The 21,159-nt window shown below is 34.1% G+C and overlaps 1 protein-coding gene across 1 annotated transcript; it reads left to right on the top strand.

Annotated features, from left to right (window-relative positions):
• Nucleotides 1-1,093: 1,093 nt before the first annotated feature.
• LOC139872271 (nuclear poly(A) polymerase 1-like) lies at nt 1,094-8,565 on the top strand. Its single transcript, XM_071860109.1, has 13 exons — nt 1,094-1,256; nt 1,391-1,959; nt 2,051-2,128; nt 2,220-2,327; nt 3,512-3,574; nt 3,664-3,825; nt 3,978-4,091; nt 4,229-4,291; nt 4,379-4,708; nt 5,174-5,338; nt 5,781-6,638; nt 7,304-7,377; nt 8,256-8,565. The coding sequence occupies exons 2-13, from the start codon at nt 1,843-1,845 to the stop codon at nt 8,299-8,301; spliced, it is 2,178 nt and encodes a 725-aa protein (XP_071716210.1). The 5' UTR covers nt 1,094-1,256; nt 1,391-1,842; the 3' UTR covers nt 8,302-8,565.
• The last annotated feature ends 12,594 nt before the right edge of the window (nt 8,566-21,159 follow it).

The following is a 21,159-nucleotide window of genomic DNA, read 5'->3' as shown; positions in this document are numbered from 1 at the left end:
ATGATGGAAACTTAATAGTATTCAAGCAAAACATAAAAGCGAAGATGATAATGATAAGAGCATAAATTGAATGATAATATTTAGTATACAATTTCAAGCTAAGCTGTTCACCTTGTAGACGGAGGAGATATAGAAAGTGTGCCGTGCTTGATTCATAAGATTAAACTTTATCAATTCTCATTCTTCTTTGGCGACATTCGGTTCGATACATCCACCTACTAGACTCACCTTTGGCTTTCGTCTCGGTAGGTTGCCTTTCCTTTAGTATGCGAGTTACGAAAGCATATATATATATATATATATATATATATATATATATATATATATACACACACACACAATAGACCACCGACCTTATCAATTAACAAGGAATTTTTACCATGTAGCAATTCTACAATATAATTCGTTTGACTACAAGCTGTATACACGATAACTTGAATATGCGTAAGGATCATTTTTTATTAAAGATTAAAAGAATATATTTTGATTAAATTACTTTTGTTTATTTAAATAGTTTTTGTAGTTATCTTGTTTCTTGCATTTAGTATATACGTAGATATGTAATATGAAAATATGTAATATTTATATAGGAGCGTTTTCTTTTAATAAAAGAGAACACATGGAGTATATTATAGTTCTTTTCCGACTCTGTAACAAATATATGCATCATTTTCGATTCGGTCCAAATACCCGTTTCTTTCACGACCAGACCGATAACAAAATAAAGGAAATCTATGGATCAAGGATCGAATCAATTAACATTGGATATTTTGGTTCCGAGCCGGTTTCTTTCGGGTTTCGATTTTTTTCCCGTTCTACTCGAACCATACACACTCTAGACATTTAATTTGAGAGGGTGAGAGTGAATTTTTATGGGAAATTTACAATAACTATATCAGCCAACATCAATGAACAGTAACCAGAGCCACCGATCGATGAACAGTAACCGAGCCGATGAACAGTAACATGAGCCGATGAACAGTTTTTTTTTTTTTTTTTTTCGGTTCGTGTTTTGGCCAACGAAGTGGCGGACCTTTTACTGGTTAAATAAATGGGGGAAGTTCTATTGCGCTGTCCGTCAGGGTCAAATATAATAAAATAATAAAAAATCATACTCCGTAACAGAATAGCACAAAAGCGAGTCGGTGTTTATCCTTCCCCTCCGTTCTCCGACGTTAACTCGCAAGACGAAATCGGAATTCTAATTCGCAAGAAGGTGTCGTCGTTTTCAACACTCTAATCGCCGCAGATTATAGGTCACTTCATCCTCAGATTATATCGTTTCTATGTTGTTATATTCGTACTTATATTCTAATTATATTATAATTACAATTATATTAATTATAATCATAATTATATTCTGAAATTTTTAGGTTTTTAAAATTTTCAGATTTGAATCGCTGTTCAATTGTTATGTGGAAGAGCTACATCAGATTGCTCGATATGAAGTTGGCTGTTGATCACTTGTAATCTAGGGTTTCTGCTGATACCATAGAGTTAGGGTTTGCTTCTCAATATTATATATCATCAGCGTAGCGAAATAAAAGAAGCCTTATTTGGCTAGGTTTCCGCTAGTAGTGGTGTCTGATTATAAGCCGTTGATTTTTTTTAATAAGTTTCTGATTGTAAAATTCGGCTAGATTATAAAGCCTGAGATATACTGTACCAATAAAGAGGATGATTAATTGTGACTTTTTGTGATTTTTTGGTTTGTGTGTTTTTTGTATGTACCTGGTTAAAATCTAGGAGTGAAATTCAAGTTTTTTACTCAATTTTGTTAATAAAAAACTAAATTTTTTTTTTCCTTGATAAGATTTTTTTTTCTTCCAATTTTACCAAGATATGGGTACCCAAGGCTTTAATGCTCAGAATAATGGGCAGAGATTGGGCATCACAGAGCCCATCTCTTTGGGTGGACCAAGTGAGTATGATGTTATCAAGACAAACGAGCTCGAACAGGTCTACACTTTTTTCAGATTCAAGTATTGTTAGGCAATTTTTTAGCATATTGTTTGATATCTAAAATTATTTAAGTATTTTCTTTGCTTAGTTTTTGGCGGATGCTGGACTATATGAGAGTCATGAAGAGGCCATAAGTAGGGAAGAAGTTTTAGGACGGCTGGACCAGGTTGAATCATTCTTGCCAATATGATTTTTCTGATTTTGATGTTTTTCAATGTTTGTTTTATTGTTGCTCTGATGTTGATGTATTTTGACAGATTGTGAAAATCTGGGTGAAAAAGGTTAGCCGGGCGAGGGGGTTAAATGATCAGTTGGTCCAGGAAGCGAATGCCAAAATTTTCACCTTCGGGTCCTACCGTCTTGGGGTATGAAGATTCATCTCAGTGTTTTATAAGATTATAGTGATTCTCATTTACGTTGTTTACGTTTTCGTATGTTTTAATAACGCATCTTGTTAATTGTCGTGTGTTTGATACATTTATGTAAATACCCTCAATTGATAAGTATAGATCATAGGTTTCGGTTGTTGTATTTCAAATTACGTAATATTGTTGCTGCATTTGACTTCATCAGCAGACTTCAACATTTGTTTATACCCGATATTCCTATACCATCATGTAAAAGGGAGAATGGTAATTGTTACTATTACATTTTGTTCCTCTAAATTTTTCGCTATCCGCCATCGATTAGTAAATTACATTTTGTCATACAAGCTTACTGTTCTGTGTACAGAAGCAATAAGTAAACTGCTGTTTATTTTAAAATGTTATATTTGTTCTGAAAGGTAAAGTTACACACCCTATACGAATATTTCCACAAGTATAGACATTTTTTTCCACCACTTGACTCGACCCACAACTTCAAGGTTAGAGGGGTCCCCCATTCCGCTAGGCCAAAGGTCCTTAGGCTTGCATGTTTCCCTAGGTATCACCTTCATCTATTCAAAATATATGTTAAACATAATTACATAACATCATAAACACTTACACTTAGAAGCTTGTATACATTTTCTATAATCCTCGTTTGAACATGATAACTACTTAATGTTTTTCATTGATGTAACTGTACAGTAACAGTGCAGGCATTGTTTTTCTGTCACAGCGAATGTGCTTACCTTTAATAGACTATGCACTTCTATTACTCTCTGCCTTCTTTTTCAGAGACGAAAAACATTACTCTTGTTGAGAGCCTGTTACATGTTCTTCGTTAATTTATACACCATGAAAACCTTATTACAAAAGATCATCATAACCTAAAACAGACCGCTTCTCCTATTGACTCAACAGTTGACACTTTCTTTTAAAAGTAATACTTTTTTGTTTTTACAAGTTAATGTTTTTATTAATATTAATGTTTATGTTTATAGTGTGTGCCAGAATAGTAACTATTACGATTGTAAATTAATGCTGTGTTATCTGATTCTATTAAGGTCTTAAACATTACAGTTTCCTAAGTATTTTGGAGTTAAAACAATAATCTTGTTGTCATTCAGATTAGTGCAAGTTACTTCTTCTCCTCTTATATAGTTTTTGTTTATGTCTGTTAATAGGTGCATGGACCTGGTGCAGATATCGATACACTTTGTGTTGGACCCAGACATGCAGATAGATTTGTAAGATCTGATCTGCTCGTTTGTTAATCTTGTAACTTTCATCGCCCTAGTTGTTCAGTCATTCACTAAAGGTTATGAATTTTTCACAGGAAGATTTTTTTGGCGAGCTTAAAAGAATGCTCATAGAGATGCCTGATGTAACAGATATGCATCCTGTACCTGATGCTCATGTGCCTGTTATGAAATTCAAGTTGAATGGGGTTTCAATAGATCTTCTTTATGCAAAACTTTCACTGTGGGTTATACCAGAAGTAAGTTGGTCATTATTATTAACTTCTATTATGATTCAAGCACCATGCAAACAATTGTGTGGAACTTAGGAAGTGATAAATATTAAAAGATTTGAGGTAATATCTAGCATAAAAGTTGTAAAGGTTGGTTGCTAATGAGCTTAACATCACAGGATTTGGATATTTCTCAAGACTCAATACTGCAAAATGCGGATGAGCAGACAGTTAGAAGTCTTAATGGGTGCAGAGTTACCGACCAGATCCTGCGCCTAGTGCCTAATATCCAGGTTTGGGCATTTGAATTCGTGTGACTATGTATAGTTATGTTCAGTTTTTATCAAAACGGTGAAACTGGTTTCTCAATTTTTGTTTAAAAGTTCTGTACTTTCTTGTTATTTCACACACTGGTTTTTTGGTTTTGTAGAATTTTCGTACAACATTAAGGTGCATGAGGTTTTGGGCCAAGCGACGGGGAGTTTACTCAAATGTAGGACATAATCTTTAAATAATCAGGGTTTCATGTTTTCAAATAGCAATTTTAGTAGTCTAATAAAATTCTTCTTTTTGTGTCCAGGTTGCTGGGTTTTTAGGTGGCATAAACTGGGCTTTGCTTGTTGCACGCATTTGTCAACTGTATCCTAATGCACTGCCAAATATGCTTGTTTCCCGATTCTTTAGGGTCTACACTCAATGGAGATGGCCAAATCCAGTAATGCTGTGTGCTATTGAGGAAGGATCACTTGGATTGCAAATTTGGGATCCTAGAAGAAACCACAAGGATAAATTTCACTTGATGCCAATTATTACTCCTGCATATCCTAGTATGAACTCTAGCTACAATGTGTCATCAAGTACTTTACGGATAATGACTGATGAGTTTAAGAGAGGTCATGATATATGTGAGGTATGCTTCCTTGCCAAACTTGCTTTGTTATTATTATTATATATATATATATATTTTATTATTGTAATATATATTCCGTTCGTCCCAAAAAGAGTGTCTTGTAGATTTTTTTTTGGGATTGTAGATAGATATGATAATGTCAGTTTTGAACTTATATAGTTATATTTAAGGTAAGTTGGACTGAATTTATTAGAAATATTAGTGATTTGAGTGTAATAAATGAGGGTAAATTGGGAAGTTTAATGATATTTGGTAGTTAGATATTATGCAACTGGACAATTAATTTGGGACAAATATAAATTGTAAGGTGAACACTTATTTTCGGACGAGGGAGTATTATATATTATTGGGATGGGGGAGTATTATATATCATTATTTTTTAGAACCTAAAAGAGCCTTTGTTTATTAGTTGGTGTGCTATGCTATGAATTCAGAGTCACTTATGATTAACTTCTCTTGATGTAGGCTATGGTGTTAAATAATGGTGGTTGGCTTGAACTTTTTGAGCCCTATCGTTTCTTTGAAGCATATAAGAATTATCTGCAGATAGATATAGCTGCAGGGAATGATGGTGATATGCTGAACTGGAAAGGCTGGGTTGAATCTCGCTTGCGTTACCTTGTACTGAAGGTGACACCATAATAATATTATAAGTGATTAAATTATCAGGTTTAGCTCAAATTGATTTATCTATTGGTATTTGGTACATAAATGGTCAAAAGGTGGTTTGAATCAACTAGAAACATTTTTTGTCTAAAAATTGTAAATATAAAAGTACACTCTGAATGCAAAATTTGTAAACTTTATGATAGTCTAATGATATAGCTATGAGGATTTATGGAATTTTCGTGCATGGTAATTGCACTTTAGGTGACTTTGAGCCATTTGAACTGTCTGACGGGTTTGAGGTGTTCCTTTTTTTGCTAGGCTTTTAATTTGATCCATTAGAGAGTAAACACAACTTAAATCATCATACAGCCTTAAGTCTTCACCTTTACATCATATTTTTAATTGCATTTTGGACCTTTATTTTTATTTTTATTTTTAACAACATTTGTGCCTATGTATCTAGATCGAGAGAGATACCTTCAAAATGCTGCAATGCCACCCACATCCAGGTGACTTTTCAGACGGGTCAAATCCATTTCACTGCAGTTATTTCCTAGGTCTTCAACGAAAAGAAGGTGTACCTGTGAATGATGGCAAGAAGTTTGATATACGTTTAACTGTTGGTGAGTTTAAAGCTAATGTTGGATCATATTTGTCTTGGAAGCCTGGAATGGACATAAATATAACCCATATAAAACGTAGAGACATCCCCTCTTTTGTTTTTCCTGGTGGTATTCGACCTTCACGGCCTACCAGATTAAGTGTCGAGGGAAGGCGAGTTCCAGAAACAAGTGCTGTTAGCAGTGTCAGTTTGGAAACCGCAAATTCACTTGATGTTAATGTTGTAGATGGACCTGATGATGATACTAGCAAACGTAAACGAGAGGATGATGATACGTTGACCAAATTGACCGCTCCCAAAATTGTAAAACCTGATGTTAGTTCGGGTGGTCCTTCTAGTATTACTCCTTTACTAGGTGATGTGAAAGTTGTGAATGTAATTGACCAGATAGGTACATCTGTCGTTAAAAATGAGATTATGTACCAAAACAATGATGAAATCAATGGTGTAATAACCTCGGGAAATGCAGAGAAGATTGCATTTGAAAAGTTAATGGCTGGTCCATGTGAATCTGATCAGAGGGCCCCTCAAGAACTTGAGGAGCTAGAAGAACCCGATAATAGTAATATTCAAGAGACTACAAAAGGGGTTAATTTGGAATCTTCAACGAATAAAGAAGTAGTTACTTCTGCAACGATTAAAAATGCATCGGACACGTCTTCCAGTTATCAGTTGACTGGGAGCTTAGAGGAGCTTGAGGTTTGTTTTTTTGGATAATATCTTCCATTTACACGTGAACTACTTCAAGTGTTTGTACGTGTTTGTTAAAAGAATAAAAACCAAATCTAGGGTATATAATCTAAAACAGCATGCTTAGGAAACTCCTAAAATAGTTGATTTAATATGAAGAAAAGGATAAAATTGAGTGAAGTCAAAAAATAGGAACTTTATATATATATGGAAGTTATAGAAGTACAAACGTTACACGTACAGAAGTATTTGGCAATGTTGTTTGCATTTGTTAAGAGCCTAATAATGCATGGCTCTACTTTGTTGTTTGTCTCTTATAATTATGTCCGATTTTAGTAAATTTGTAACTTTACTTGATAACAAGTTCTATATACTGTTAAAAGTCACTTTCGATTTTGTTCCTAGGAGATTTTGATTTTGGCATCATATTAGACTCCCCATATAAGATTAACGACAACTTAGTATGTAAGTTCATTATAGTAGTTCATAATATACGTAACGATGTAACATATCCTGAAGAAGTAATAAAGGTGTATATACTGCAATTTTCCCTGAAATATGTGTTGCATTCTAGATTAGGTCGTCCATATGATTATTTATATAAAAGGTAAATTAGTTGACATGTTCATGTCACTTTCTTTTTTTTTTCTTTTTTTATTTTTTCTACTTTGCAGGCCCCTGAACTTGACCTGCCCTTGCCAAGGGTGATTCATCCTACAACTGGGCCGCAAAAAAAGCCAATAATCAGGTAATTATATGTTTTCGTTTTGAAGTTAACTGTTTGATGTTTTCTTTCTGTTTTTATTTTTTTTCTGATTAACTTACCCTCACTAGTTTATATACATACACCCTTCTCTCTTGAGAATGAGAATAGAATGATTGTCTTGACATGAAAGCCTAATATAAATAGCCTATACAAATAACAAAGGCATGCCCCCTTTAATCGTAAAAACTAAGGAACTTCTGGACCTAAAGTTGCATTAGTTTTTTGTAATGGACATTGATGGCAGATCTATAATTTGGATAGAAAATGTATTAAGTAAATATGACCATTTTTTTTCTTCTTTTGGATAACCTATAATAGGGAGTAAATTATGTATTCTTATGTAATGCTTCGTATAACTAAAGGTGGCATAATGGGCGGGCGAGCTTTTAGGTAGTGGTAACAGTTAACATTTTACTGTGGTTCCAAACGGTCCGTCTCCCTGTTCGTTTATTTTCTCAGATTATGCAAAAGTTATATTATTAAGACAGTAATCCACTTCTCTGCTGAGGTGTTTGTAGTGTAAAAGTGAAATTTTTTGTTAGCGAAAAGAGAATGGTATACTTGCAAACTTTAACGTAGTTGAAGCAAGAACAAGCATATAAAATCAGATATTTGTATCAACTAACAAACTTCACAGCAGATCTACTTGGTTCTAGAAACAAATCATATGACGTTTTTTTTTTTTGTTTTTTTAATATCGAAGAAATTTTAACATAACCCTTGTAATCCGTTAGGGATAAAACATAACATAGGTCAATCCTTTTAGGGATAAATGATTGAAGTTACCACCCGTTGTAGCTTTATGTTAACAACTGTGTCTTTGAAACTTTGAAATCTGTAACTTGCTTTCTTGCTTACAGGTTCAGCTTCACCTCATTGGCTAAGGCTACTGGTAATAGCTCTTAGAAAAGTTCCGTGACCAGGGTCGTCCTCGAGTATATTCAAGCTGTGTGACTTGTGTAGAGCGTCCAAATATTCGGGGTGATACTTGTATTTGTATGTTCTATGAGAAAACAGTTGCTGTTGAATTCTGTTATTCGGCTAAACTTCTATTTATCATACCTACTTGATAACATCTAAATAATATCTTACTTCCAAAGTTCCAAATGTTGAATGTATGTCTGTGACTTCAATTTCAAGGCTCAAGTTTCTTTCAAAGATCAAATCATGATCTTTATAAAACATTTGTCTGTTAAAAGACCGAATATTTTTGATATTGTTTTAGGCATCTATCTATAGCTTTAATCATTCAAAACTATGCATTAATCTCGATTAAACAATTATAGAGTAAATTTTTATGATATATGATCTATCTGTAGAGCAGTAATAGAATGACTAGGATATGATTAGGTCATGGGTTCGAGCTTCGTTTTGCCCATCATATTAATTAATCTGCCTGAAATATGGATATCCAAATTGACCCCAGGGGGTTTTTCTCCCGAATCTATTCAGGAACTAAACTCGGTCCGCCTACTCCTCAGGATGGTTAAAGGATCGGGTTCATGTAATGCGATTCGGGTTTCCTCCCGAACGTGCGTGTGTGTGCAAATGATTAGTGTCGTTGAAATAAATGATACACTGATGCAAGTTTGCCGCTCAAAAAAAAAAAAAAAAAAAAAAAAAAAAAAAATTAAACATCTATTTACATTATCTTAAGTTGTTGGAAAACGAGCTAATATTAAATTTGGACAGATAAATGTAAAATGATCCATATAAAATTAGTACTCCAGTTACCAACAGTCACTCAAATAGTCAAGTCAAATATGCAAACATACTAGCAGCAAGTGCCGTATCAAGAGTATAAATTTGAAGAGCATGAGATAACCTTTTCAAGTGTATAAACATCAACTTCAATAATATATAATATACAAATTTGAAGGACAGTGGTATCGAAAACTAGCAAGTACTGTAGCAAAGTTAGAAGCATCCGTAGGAAACCTACTGACTGAAATCACGATATCACCACAAAATATCACGTTTAAACCATGCTAGTAACATATCTTGGGTTGTCAGTACGTAAAAAAAGTTAAAAATGATCCCAGAATAATTCAATTTTACCGCGTATATATAAATAAAAGTACAAGTAACCTTAACCTTAGAAATTATCCGTTTATAAATTTGGTAGAGCAAAGTTAGGTTATATAATGGTAGTTGAGGTTGAACTTAATTGTTAATAGCACAATCTAACTACTTCAAGTACATGTAATTTTGTAATACTCGAAGGGTTGTCACAATGGTGGCAACCTACATTAAACTGAAGACATAATCATAAGTTGGTTATCACGATAAGGGTAATGAGTGCGTCACATATGATATCATGTCTCCTCTTAAGTTTCATGGTCTTAAGGAATAAGCGCTTAGTGTTGACGTTTAGCAACCGATAATCAAATAGTAATCACATGAAATATTATCAGTTTCGGCCATATTAAGAGATAATCTAAATCAAGCCTCGTAAGGAACATCAGTGGAGTTGTTAAAAGGCTTGACTTGAGCCATCGGGTCAAATGACCCGTCATCTGGAAATATACATTCTCTCGATAGTATGGTAGCTAATATTTCATTTATTTTAATCAAAAATTGTTAAAAGAATTGGTGTTGAAATATATACTATAGATTCAATCAAACAAAGTTGAGTACTGGAAATGAGAAATTTACTAAACTTACATACCTCTATCTCCCATTTATCCTTTTAAATATAAAAAATTGATTCTTTTGAGTTTATGAAGTCAAAATTCTCTAAACATTTCTAACCACCTAGAGAATCAAAATTAAAAAGTTAAAAAATTTAAAAGAAAATACAATAAAATAAAATACACATTCAAAGCCCAAATTTAAGATGGCCCATCTAACTTCCAAGCCCTGTTCGTTAATACTGTATATGTATTGCTGGATGATTTGAATCTCAAAACTAGAAATACCCTAAACGCTTGTTTTCGCTGTCTCAATCTCAATCTCAATCCGTCAGTCAGACGCAAAAAAAAAAAAATCAATGGCAGATCGCATACCTTCGGTTATTCAAATCGAGATCTTATGCAGGCTTCCTGTTAAATAATTAATTCGACTTAGGTTAGTCTCAAAAGAATGGAAATCTTTGATTCAAAGCCATGACTTCAATTCTGATTATATTGTTCACCAAGCAAAACGAGAACGTCTTCTTATAACTAACATTGTTGATGATCAAGGCGATGATGATGTAAGCGATGATGATGTAAGCAATGGTGATGTTCATTGTTGGATAGTTGTTGATGATGATACTTTCCCCAAAAACAAGATTTGCCTGACTTATCCTCTGTCCGTAAATCTACTTAAAAATATAGATAAAGATTTAGAGTTTGTTGATAGCTCGCATGGCTTGCTATGTTTTTCCTGTCTTCATATAGGTGAAGATGATACTTTTAATCGGTATGTTATTTGGAATCCTTCAATAAAAAAAATCAGTAGCCATTGATGTGCTTTATAACCCGAAGGGGTTTGTTTCCGTTGGTTTTGGAGTTTGTCCTAACTCACTTGACCCTAAACTTGTTAAAATAGTTCAGCTTAATGTTCCAAACAATAATGGACGACGTCGTCCATATTTGCGTCAAGTTTGGCGGGTTGAAGTTTTTGCATTAAATTCAGGGATGTGGAGAAGTCCATTAATCAAACTTCCTAGTAAATTTTTCAAATTTAATTTGTCTGAAAAAAATTCATTGTTTATAAATAGGTTTATTTATTGGTCTACCGGGGATAATTTTGACCGTAAATTTTGGATTATATCGTTTGATTTGGTAAGTGAAGAATTCACGGAAATATAGCTTCCCGATGAGTTAACTAATTATCGTTTTGATATATTTAAGCTAAGAGAGTCTGTTGGCGTTGGTGTGGTTCGAGAAAATATAGATGACTCGCGTATGGGTCATAGAATTAGTATGGGTCGTGGGAGGGGTCATTATATTAGTATGGGTCGTGGAGGGGGTCATAGTATTAGTATGGGTCGTGGAATGGGTCATAGAGTGATAGGCTTTCAAGAAGTTTGTAAGGTGTGGTTGATGGACCATGTTTCAAAATCTTTTATCAAACTCTTCACTATAAACTTACCACTAACACACTTACCGTTTACATTTACATCTACATCTAAACAACGATTACTTGGATTCAGGGATGATAACCAACTTATATTAAGAAATAACGATAGAGAGCTTGTAGCATTTGAACGCAACTCGAAACACTTCAACAAACTTGGGATTTATGTCAATGAAGTAGCCTCTTTGACCTCCTACACAGAATCACTACTTCTACTTAAACAGTCTGGTACAGTAAATGATGATGAAGGTGATTCACACATCGAAAGATTTGGAGATAACAATAGTTGATCTACTCAGACGCTGAGTTATGGTGCACGCAGCAAGGAACATATGAATATGAATTGAAGATGAAAGTGCACTTTATTACATATTATTTTTTTTCGTTTCCTGAAAGATGATAATTACATAATATGTGCATTTTGTGTCCTTAATTAATGATGATATTGTTATACAATAGAATTCCACGTGATTATTATTCAATAATTGTACGCTATTTATAATACAATGAAACCCTAATGAATTTAAACCCTAACGGACCCAAACCCGTTAGATAATAGGTTAGGCCCAAATCCAATATGTGGGTTTGGGTCCGTTAGGGTTTAAAGTCATTAGAGTTTCATTGTATTATAAATAGCGTACAATTATTGAATAATAATCACGGGGAATTCTATTGTATAACATGGTATCAAGAGCGGGTCTGATCCTGACCTACCCCGTCAAAACAACCCACCTAAACCCTATCTAAGACCACCGTACGGCTCAAGAGCTACGGCTGAAATCTATGTATCCCTTATTTTCTCGTCAACCAAAAAAAAAAAAAAATGGTTTGTTCAGCCGCAATATGTCTTAGCCTTCTCAATCCAACAATTATTTTATTATCCTTTTGTTTACTTTTACACTTTTACCAATTCATCTTATTCCACCGATCCCATATTTTATCTCGTAGTCAAATTGCATGCTGTAGGGTGCGACCACACAGCCACCTAAATGTTTTGTTTATTATTATTATTTTCTCAGTTGCTATAAAATAATATTCGGCGTGGGACTCAACCGTCTAGCTTGACTAGGTTCCAAACCCGAAAAGAAAGAGGAATATATACAAAAAAAAAAAAAAAAAAATTTCTTTTGCAGCGTTGAAGATGACTGTTATCGTGGACAAAAGTTCTATGCCCAAGTTCTGCTCAATCCTTAGGCAAAGCAAGTCACGGCGTAAACGAAAAGAAAAAACGCTACGGAAAAGGAATACGCAGTCAAGCAATTGCAACCAAATCCACGAATATCATTCTATTCGGTGCAACAAAGAAGAAAAAAAATGTTACTTTTATTTATTTGTTAGTATTTATTATTTTTGTAACTGCAGTCCGAACTTCCACGATTTTGCCGTTCAGACTGCGGGGAGTGTTAGATAATAGGTTAGGCCCAAATTCAATATGTGGGTTTGGGTCCGTTAGGGTTTAAAGTCATTAGGGTTTCATTGTATTATAAATAACGTATAATTATTGAATAATAATCACGGGGAATTCTATTGTATAACAGATATATCTCATATTTGGCTGAACATATGCACAAATATTTGTTGATACTGTTTAGCAAATTTTTGATCAGACATTTAGTCCCGATAGCCTTAACAATCCTTATAGAATTACGGGTTTTTTATACTTCTTGTGTATCTACAAGTCAATCTACAAGTCCTCCAACATGAAGCAACCCAATTTATGTTGGGAAATTACGGTCTCACTAATTCCCACCACTCAGCCCAACAATAATAGTAAAGATATAAGAACAATACACAACACAAGATTTAACGTAGAAACTCCAAAACAGGAGAAAAACCACCGGCCCCCAAAGAGAGAAATACACTGTATCACAAATTGTTACAATGATATAGAAGACTCTCTTAAGCCAACTACACTCTCCAAATATTTAACTAATACAACTCTCAAACAAGAGTAAGAAAGAAAGAAATAATCAAATACTTAAAGTGTATTGATTGGTGTAAATTGGAATGAAGACTTAGCCCTCCTTTTATAACCAAGTCACCTACCTCCAACTTTCTCCTCCCACCTATGTGGGATAACATCCTTCACAAAGTAACCATATAAATTTTTCTATGAAAAAATAAAACCAACAAATCTTCACCTTTTTTATAGAAAAAGATAACCATACTTTAACATTATAAGGATAACCGATGTAGATGCTTCCTCGACGACAACTTCAAGATCCTCATCTTCATGCCGATGACATTATCTCCCAAGAGACAAAACTTGCATCTTTACCGAATATTGTCTAAACCGACAATCATTGTCATCACAGACAATCATAACTCTTAACAAGAATTATCATACTCCACCATTAAGAGTATAGCACTTAGAATATCACATTCCAAGCATTTCACCTTGGCACATGTTGTTGAACAACTAGCTGAAACTTTATGGTGCAACTTCCCTATTTGGCTTTCCCGAAAGTCTCATCAGTTTCCACCACACAACCTGCATCAACGCCAAACCAATATCCATGTGTAATTGTGGAACCGCTAACGAACATCCCTTTCCACGGTGGCGCGAACACACCATGAGGATGGTGTGACTTCAGAGGAATTAGTCACTCTCCGTAACAACGGAGACATCATTAGCTCCTTTAGAGCCATTTACCGAATTAGCTCCACCTGGACAATTAACCCTTACATGCCCAGTCTTCCCGCACCTCCAGCATACCAGATTCTTCCCAGAGTTTCTCTTTTACCTATCCGAACACAACACTATCGTATCTCCTGATGACGAGACCCCGTTACCTTCCAGTATTTTCTCCTCGGATAGGAGCTTGCTAGTAATGTCTTGAAACTTCAGAGTTTTCTTCCCATACATCAAAATAGGTTTCATGTGTTTATAAGACGATGACAAAGATAATATCAACCTCAAAGCTTTATCTTCATCTTCATCATCCACTTTTACTCCAATAGCTTCAAGTTCCGAAACAATACCATTCAAAATGCTCAGATGATCTGAAATCTTTGAACCCCCATCCATACGCAAAGTATGAAATTGTTCTTTAAGACACAACTGATTTGAGATGCCCTTGCCCTGGTACAACTGCTCTAGTTTAACCCAAAGCTCCTTTGCCGTTGGTAACCCGTGCACATTTGCAAGCAAGTTCTTTTCAAGACACAAATGAATCGCACTTGCTGCCCTCAAATCCATATCATCCCATTCTTCTTCATCGAACTTACTGCTAGAATCACTGCCAGGAACAAAGGTGTGTTTACCTTTCAATGCCTTGTGTAACCCGGACTGAATCAACACATCCTTGACTTGAACCTGCCATAAGCCAAAATTGATCCTCCCATCAAATTTCTCTACATCAAACCTCATTGGACTGAACTTCGACATCGTATCCGCATCCTATAAATAACACTTTCTCTAATTTTGCTCACGTTTCAACTGGCCGACAGATGTAGTGGAGTGGCGCACAGGATCCGTTAAATTGGAAAATCCAACACCCGGTCCACTACAAATTCTAGACACCACTTACTCCGAATCAGAAAAAATATTGTCTAAACAGATACCCTATACGATCAATAGAACTCGTTTCTGATGTGGACGATCCACTTCCGTGGCAATCACAGAGCATACTCCGAATCCTATAACCGAGAACCCCGTCAAACCTGACGCTCTGATACCAGTTGTTGGGAAATTACGGTCTCACTAATTCCCACCACTCAGCCCAACAATAATAGTAAAGAAATAAGAACAATACACAACACAAGATTTAACGTGGAAACTCTAAAATAGGAGAAAAACCACCGGCCCCCAAAGAGAGAAATACACTATATCACAAATTGTTACAATGATATAGACGACTCTCTTAAGCCAACTACACTCTCCAAAATATTTAACTAATACAACTCTCAAACAAGGGTAAGAAAGAAAGAAATAATCAAATACTTAAAGTGTATTGATTGGTGCAAATTGGAATGAAGACTTAGCCCTCCTTTTATAACCAAGTCACCTACCTCCAACTTTCTCCTCCCACCTATGTGGGATAACATCCTTCACAAAGTAACCATATCAATTTTTCTATCAAAAAATAAAACCAACAATTTATTCACTAAAGTTTTGCTTACATAGTTCTTTGTACTTTTTTCCTTTTTGTTCCGATTTTTCACAATTTTGGTCCTTAATCCTTCGAATCTTCAGCTTTGCAAGTACTCCAACTTGAAGCAACCCAGTTTAATCTGCAATCTCTACAAATATAACCTTCAGTTTTGCTTCCAGAGTTCTCTGTACTTTGCATTATGTAGTGAATTTTGAACTTTTTTTATCCTACTCTTTCACAAATTTGGTCCTTCAAAATCAAACACAATGAGAGAAACAAGTACTTGACATTGTGATCCAAAGTTGGATTACCAAACAATCACATGTAAAATGTTTCATTTCAACATATAGTAGCCAGCTTGTTGTGACATAACGGTATTGAAACTAACAGGTTGGTTGCCACTCGGGGTCCTCTTTGAGGGTGTGCAACATAGGCAATTAAACAGGGCCCACAATGTCATGTACAAATTCCGATTTGATAGTTTTTTGTGAAATGTAACTGATAATCACAAACTCAAATATGCTTTTTTATGATATTGACCAAACCCTAGCTCAGTGTCGCCATATGAAGCTCTATAAATTCTAACTACATTGCTGCCGTGATTATGATATTCAGTTTAAATCACGATTCAGGGATTGGATCCATTATGTTATTACTTTTAATGTTGAAGAACTTTATTTGGATTTATTTAATGTTAGCTTGGAAGCTGAGCATGTGTTAGATGAGTTTTTCTATACCAATTCATGCAAAACAAAATTGACTTTAGAGGGATGTTGAAGATGAAAATGAAGATAATTTTCAGGATATTTATCGAAATCAATGCCCCTAATATTATGTCACTTAATATTATGCAGATGTAAAGCACAACTTACATCAAACATATATCAAGCAGCCTTAAGTATCCACCTTTATGTTATAATTTTAGTTGCATTTTAGATCTTTATCTTCCGTTTCTAACAACATTTGCGGCTATGTATCTTGATCGAGAGAGATACCTTTAACTGTTGATGAGTTTAAAGCTAATGTTGGATCACTTTTGTCTTGGAAGCCTGGAATGGACGTAAATATAACCCACATAAAACGTAGAGACATCCCCTATTTTGTTTTTCCCGGTGGTATTCGACCTTCACGGCCCACTAGAATTAGTCTTGAAGGAAGGCGGGCCCCAGAAACAAGTGCTGTTAGCAGTGTCAGTTTGAAAACCGCAAATTCACTTGATGTTAACGTTGTAGATGGACCTGATGATGATACAAGGAAACGTAAAAGAGAGGATGATGATGATACGTTGACCAAGTTGACCGTTCCCAAACTCGAAATAACTGATGTTAGTTTGGGTGGTCATTCTATTTAAAAGACAATTTGATAATATTGAAAAGATAATCTGATCTTTGTATTGAACAATATGGTTTTGATACAAATTGAATTGGATTACATGTTTACAAGCTATGGTGTTTTATACACAAATAAAGTAACAGCTAATTCTACATTTGGGAAGGATCTAATTTACTTTTGGAACCCCCAAATACAACTGAGGAAACTATTCTGACTTTGCTGTTAGTTGACCCGTTTTGTTGGAATCTAGCTGACCATGTGACAAGCCTCCATAACGGGAAATGATGAGCATAGCTTTCTGATCCCTAAAAGTCAAATTACCAAAATAGGTAATTCGACTTCTTTGTTTTTTGTTCTGGTATTCTAACACCCCCCTCAAGTTGAATAGTAGGATTTCCAATGTTCAACTTGTGGAGAACTTCACTGAAGAGTCTGCCGTTGACGGATTTAGTAAGTATGTCGGCTAACTGATCTTCTGATATGATTGATGGAAGTGAAATGATTTTTTCGTCTTGCTTTTCTATAATAAAATTTCAATCGACTTCAACATGTTTGGTACGGTCATGTTGAACAGGATTTTCTGAGATGGCGATTGCTGCTTCATTATCGCACAAGATTCAAATTGCTTCTTTTGGTGGGAAACCAATCTCTGTCAACAGTTTTTTACCCATAGGGCTTCGACTACTCCTTTTGCTATACCTCTAAATTCTGACTCGGCACTTGAAAGTGACACAACTTTTTGTTTCTTACTTTTTCATGCCACTAGATTACCTCCAACGAGTGTGAAGAAACCGGATGTAGATTTTCTATCTCCTTTTTTCTCCAGCCCAACTAGCATCGGTGTATATCTGAGTCTTTAGATGCCCATTTCCTTTAAAAAAAACTCCATGATCGGCTATTTTCTTTAAGTATATGATGATTCTTATTAACGCTTCCATATGATGAACCTGAGGTTGATGCATGAACTGACTCACAACTCCTACTGCATGTGCTATATCTGGTCGAGTATGTGCGAGGTAGATGAGTTTTTCCACCATCCTTTGATATTGCCCTTTATCAGCAAGATCTGCTTCATCTTCTATATACAGCTTTTGTGAAATGTCCCGTTCATATTGATTATAAACGTTCCATATTAATTGATTTTGTTGCGAGATTTTGACCTCTATATGAGACGTTTTTCAAAGACTGCATTCATTTTTAAAACAACCATAACTTTTATTTTATCAATAAAGGTTTCAAAAGCATTACGTAGATTATCAAATAATGATAATCTAAAATATACTGTTTACACACGACCATTACATAATGGTTTACAATAGAAATATATTATATCGAGATATGTTTCTTGAATGCAGTTTTTACACAATATCTTACAAACATGAACTCCAAATCTTATCCTTATTTTAGTATGCAACATCGGAAGCTCTTAGTATTCACATGAGAATAAACATGCTTTAAACATCAACAAAAATGTTGGTGAGTTATAGGTTTAACCTATATATATCAAATCGTAACAATAGACCACAAGATTTCATATTTCAATATACATCCCATACATAGAGATAAAAATCATTCATATGGTGAACACCTGGTAACCGACATTAACAAGATGCATATATAAGAATATCCCTATCATTCCAGGACACCCTTCGGATATGATATAAATTTCGAAGTACTAAAGCATCCGGTACTTTGGATGGGGTTTGTGAGGCCCAATAGATCTATCTTTAGGATTCGCGTCAATTAGGGTGTCTGTTCCCTAATTCCTAGATTACCAGACTTAATAAAAAGGGGCATATTCGATTTCGATAATTCAACCATAGAATGTAGTTTCACGTACTTGTGTCTATTTTGTAAATCATTTATAAAACCTGCATGTATTCTCATCCCAAAAATATTAGATTTTAAAAGTGGGACTATAACTCACTTTCACAGATATTTACTTCGTCGGGAAGTAAGACTTGGCCACTGGTCGATTCACGAACCTATAACAAATATGTACATATATATAAAAGTATGTTCAAAATATATTTACAACATTTTTAATACGTTTTACTGTTTTAAGTTTATTAAGTCAGCTGTCCTTGTTAGTAACCTACAACTAGTTGTCCATAATTAGATGTACAGAAAATAAATCGATATATTATCTTGAATCAATCCACGACCCAGTGTATACATGTCTCAGGCTAGATCACAACTCAAAGTATATATATTTTTGGAATCAACCTCAACCCTGTATAGCTAACTCCAACATTACTGCATATAGAGTGTCTATGGTTGTTCCAAATAATATATATACATGGGTCGATATGATATGTCAAAATATTTGCATACGTGTCTATGGTATCCCAAGATTACATAATATATTAGAATACATGTATAATACAATATAAGTTAGCTAGGATATGATTTGTATAGATTTGTTAAACATTTCCCGTAGCTAAAAAGATCAAAAATATCCAATCTTGTTTTACCCATAACTTCTTCGTTTTAAATCCGTTTTGAGTGAATCCAATTGCTATGGTTTCATATTGAACTTAAGTTTATGAATCTATACAGAAAAAGTATAAGTTTATAGTCAGAATTACAGGTTACAAGTCGTTTTTGTAAAGGTAGTCATTTCAGTCGAAAGAACAACGTCTAGATGACCATTTTGGAAAACATACTTCCACTTTGAGTTTAACCATGATTTTTGGATATAGTTTCATGTTCATAAGAAAAATCATTTTCCCAGAAGAACAACTTTTAAATCAAAATTTATCATAGTTTTTAATTAACTAACCCAAAACAGCCCGCGGTGTTACTACAACGGCGTATATCCGGTTTTACGGTGTTTTTCGTGTTTTCCGGTTTTAAATCATTAAGTTAGCATATCATATAGATATAGAACATGTGTTTAGTTGATTTTAAAAGTCAAGTTAGAAGGATTAACTTTTGTTTGCGAACAAGTTTAGAATTAACTAAACTATGTTCTAGTGATTTCAAGTTTAAACCTTCGAATAAGATAGCTTTATATGTATGAATCGAATGATGTTATGAACATCATTACTACCTCAAGTTTTCTGGATAAAACTACTGGAAATGAGAAAAATGGATCTAGCTTCAAAGGATCCTTGGATGGCTTGAAAGTTCTTGAAGCAGAATCATGACACGAAAACAAGTTCAAGTAAGATTTCCACTCGAAATAAGATTGTTATAGTTATAGAAATTGAATCAAAGTTTGAATATGAGTATTACCTTGTATTAGAAAGATATATTACTGTAAATAATAAAGATTTCTTGAAGTTGGATGATCACTTTACAAGATTGGAAGTAAGCTAGCAAACTTGGAAGTATTCTTGATTTTATGAAACTAGAACTTATAGAATTTATGAAGAACACTTAGAACTTGAAGATAGAACTTGAGAGAGATCACTTAGATGAAGAAAATTGAAGAATGAAAGTGTTTGTAGGTGTTTTTGGTCGTTGGTATATGGATTAGATATAAAGGATGTGTAATTTTGTTTTCATGTAAATAAGTCATGAATGATTACTCATATTTTTGTAATTTTATGAGATATTTCATGCTAGTTGCCAAATGATGGTTCCCACATGTGTTAGGTGACTCACATGGGCTGCTAAGATCTGATTATTGGAGTATATATACCAATAGTACATACATCTAAAAGCTGTGTATTGTACGAGTACGAATACAGGTGCATACGAGTAGAATTGTTGATGAAACTGAACGAGGATGTAATTGTAAGCATTTTTGTTAAGTAGAAGTATTTTGATAAGTGTATTGAAGTCTTTCAAAAGTGTATGAATACATAAAACACTACATGTATATACATTTTAACTGAGTCGTTAAGTCATCGTTAGTCGTTACATGTAAATGTTGATTTGAAACCTTTAAGTTAACGATCTTGTTAAATGTTGTTAACCCAATGTTTATTATATCTAATGAGATGTTAAATTATTATATTATCATGATATTATGATATATTAATATATCTTAATATGATATATATACATTTAAATGTCGTTACAACGATAATCGTTACATATATGTCTCGTTTCGAAATCATTAAGTTAGTAGTCTTGTTTTTATATATGTAGTTCATTGTTAACACACTTAATGATATATTTAAATATCATTTTATCATGTTATATAAAGTGTATCAATATCTTAATATGATACATATGTATTTAGTAGACGTTATCATAACGATAATCGTTATATATATCATTTCGAGTTTCTTAACTTAGTAATCTCATTTCTTATGTATATCACACA

This window comes from Rutidosis leptorrhynchoides, chromosome 10, assembly GCF_046630445.1.
Source record: "Rutidosis leptorrhynchoides isolate AG116_Rl617_1_P2 chromosome 10, CSIRO_AGI_Rlap_v1, whole genome shotgun sequence".
Taxonomy (NCBI): Eukaryota; Viridiplantae; Streptophyta; class Magnoliopsida; order Asterales; family Asteraceae; genus Rutidosis; species Rutidosis leptorrhynchoides.
Note: the sequence above shows the minus strand (reverse complement) of the source record. Positions and strands in the feature narration are given on the sequence as shown.

Coding starts and splice junctions, on each gene's coding strand:
- LOC139872271 (XM_071860109.1), top strand. CDS start 1,843: ATGGGTACCCAAGGCTTTAATGCTCAGAATAATGGGCAGAGATTGGGC. Junction 1,960..2,050: donor AGACAAACGAGCTCGAACAG/GTCTACACTTTT, acceptor TTCTTTGCTTAG/TTTTTGGCGGATGCTGGACT. Junction 4,092..4,228: donor GCCTAGTGCCTAATATCCAG/GTTTGGGCATTT, acceptor TTGGTTTTGTAG/AATTTTCGTACAACATTAAG.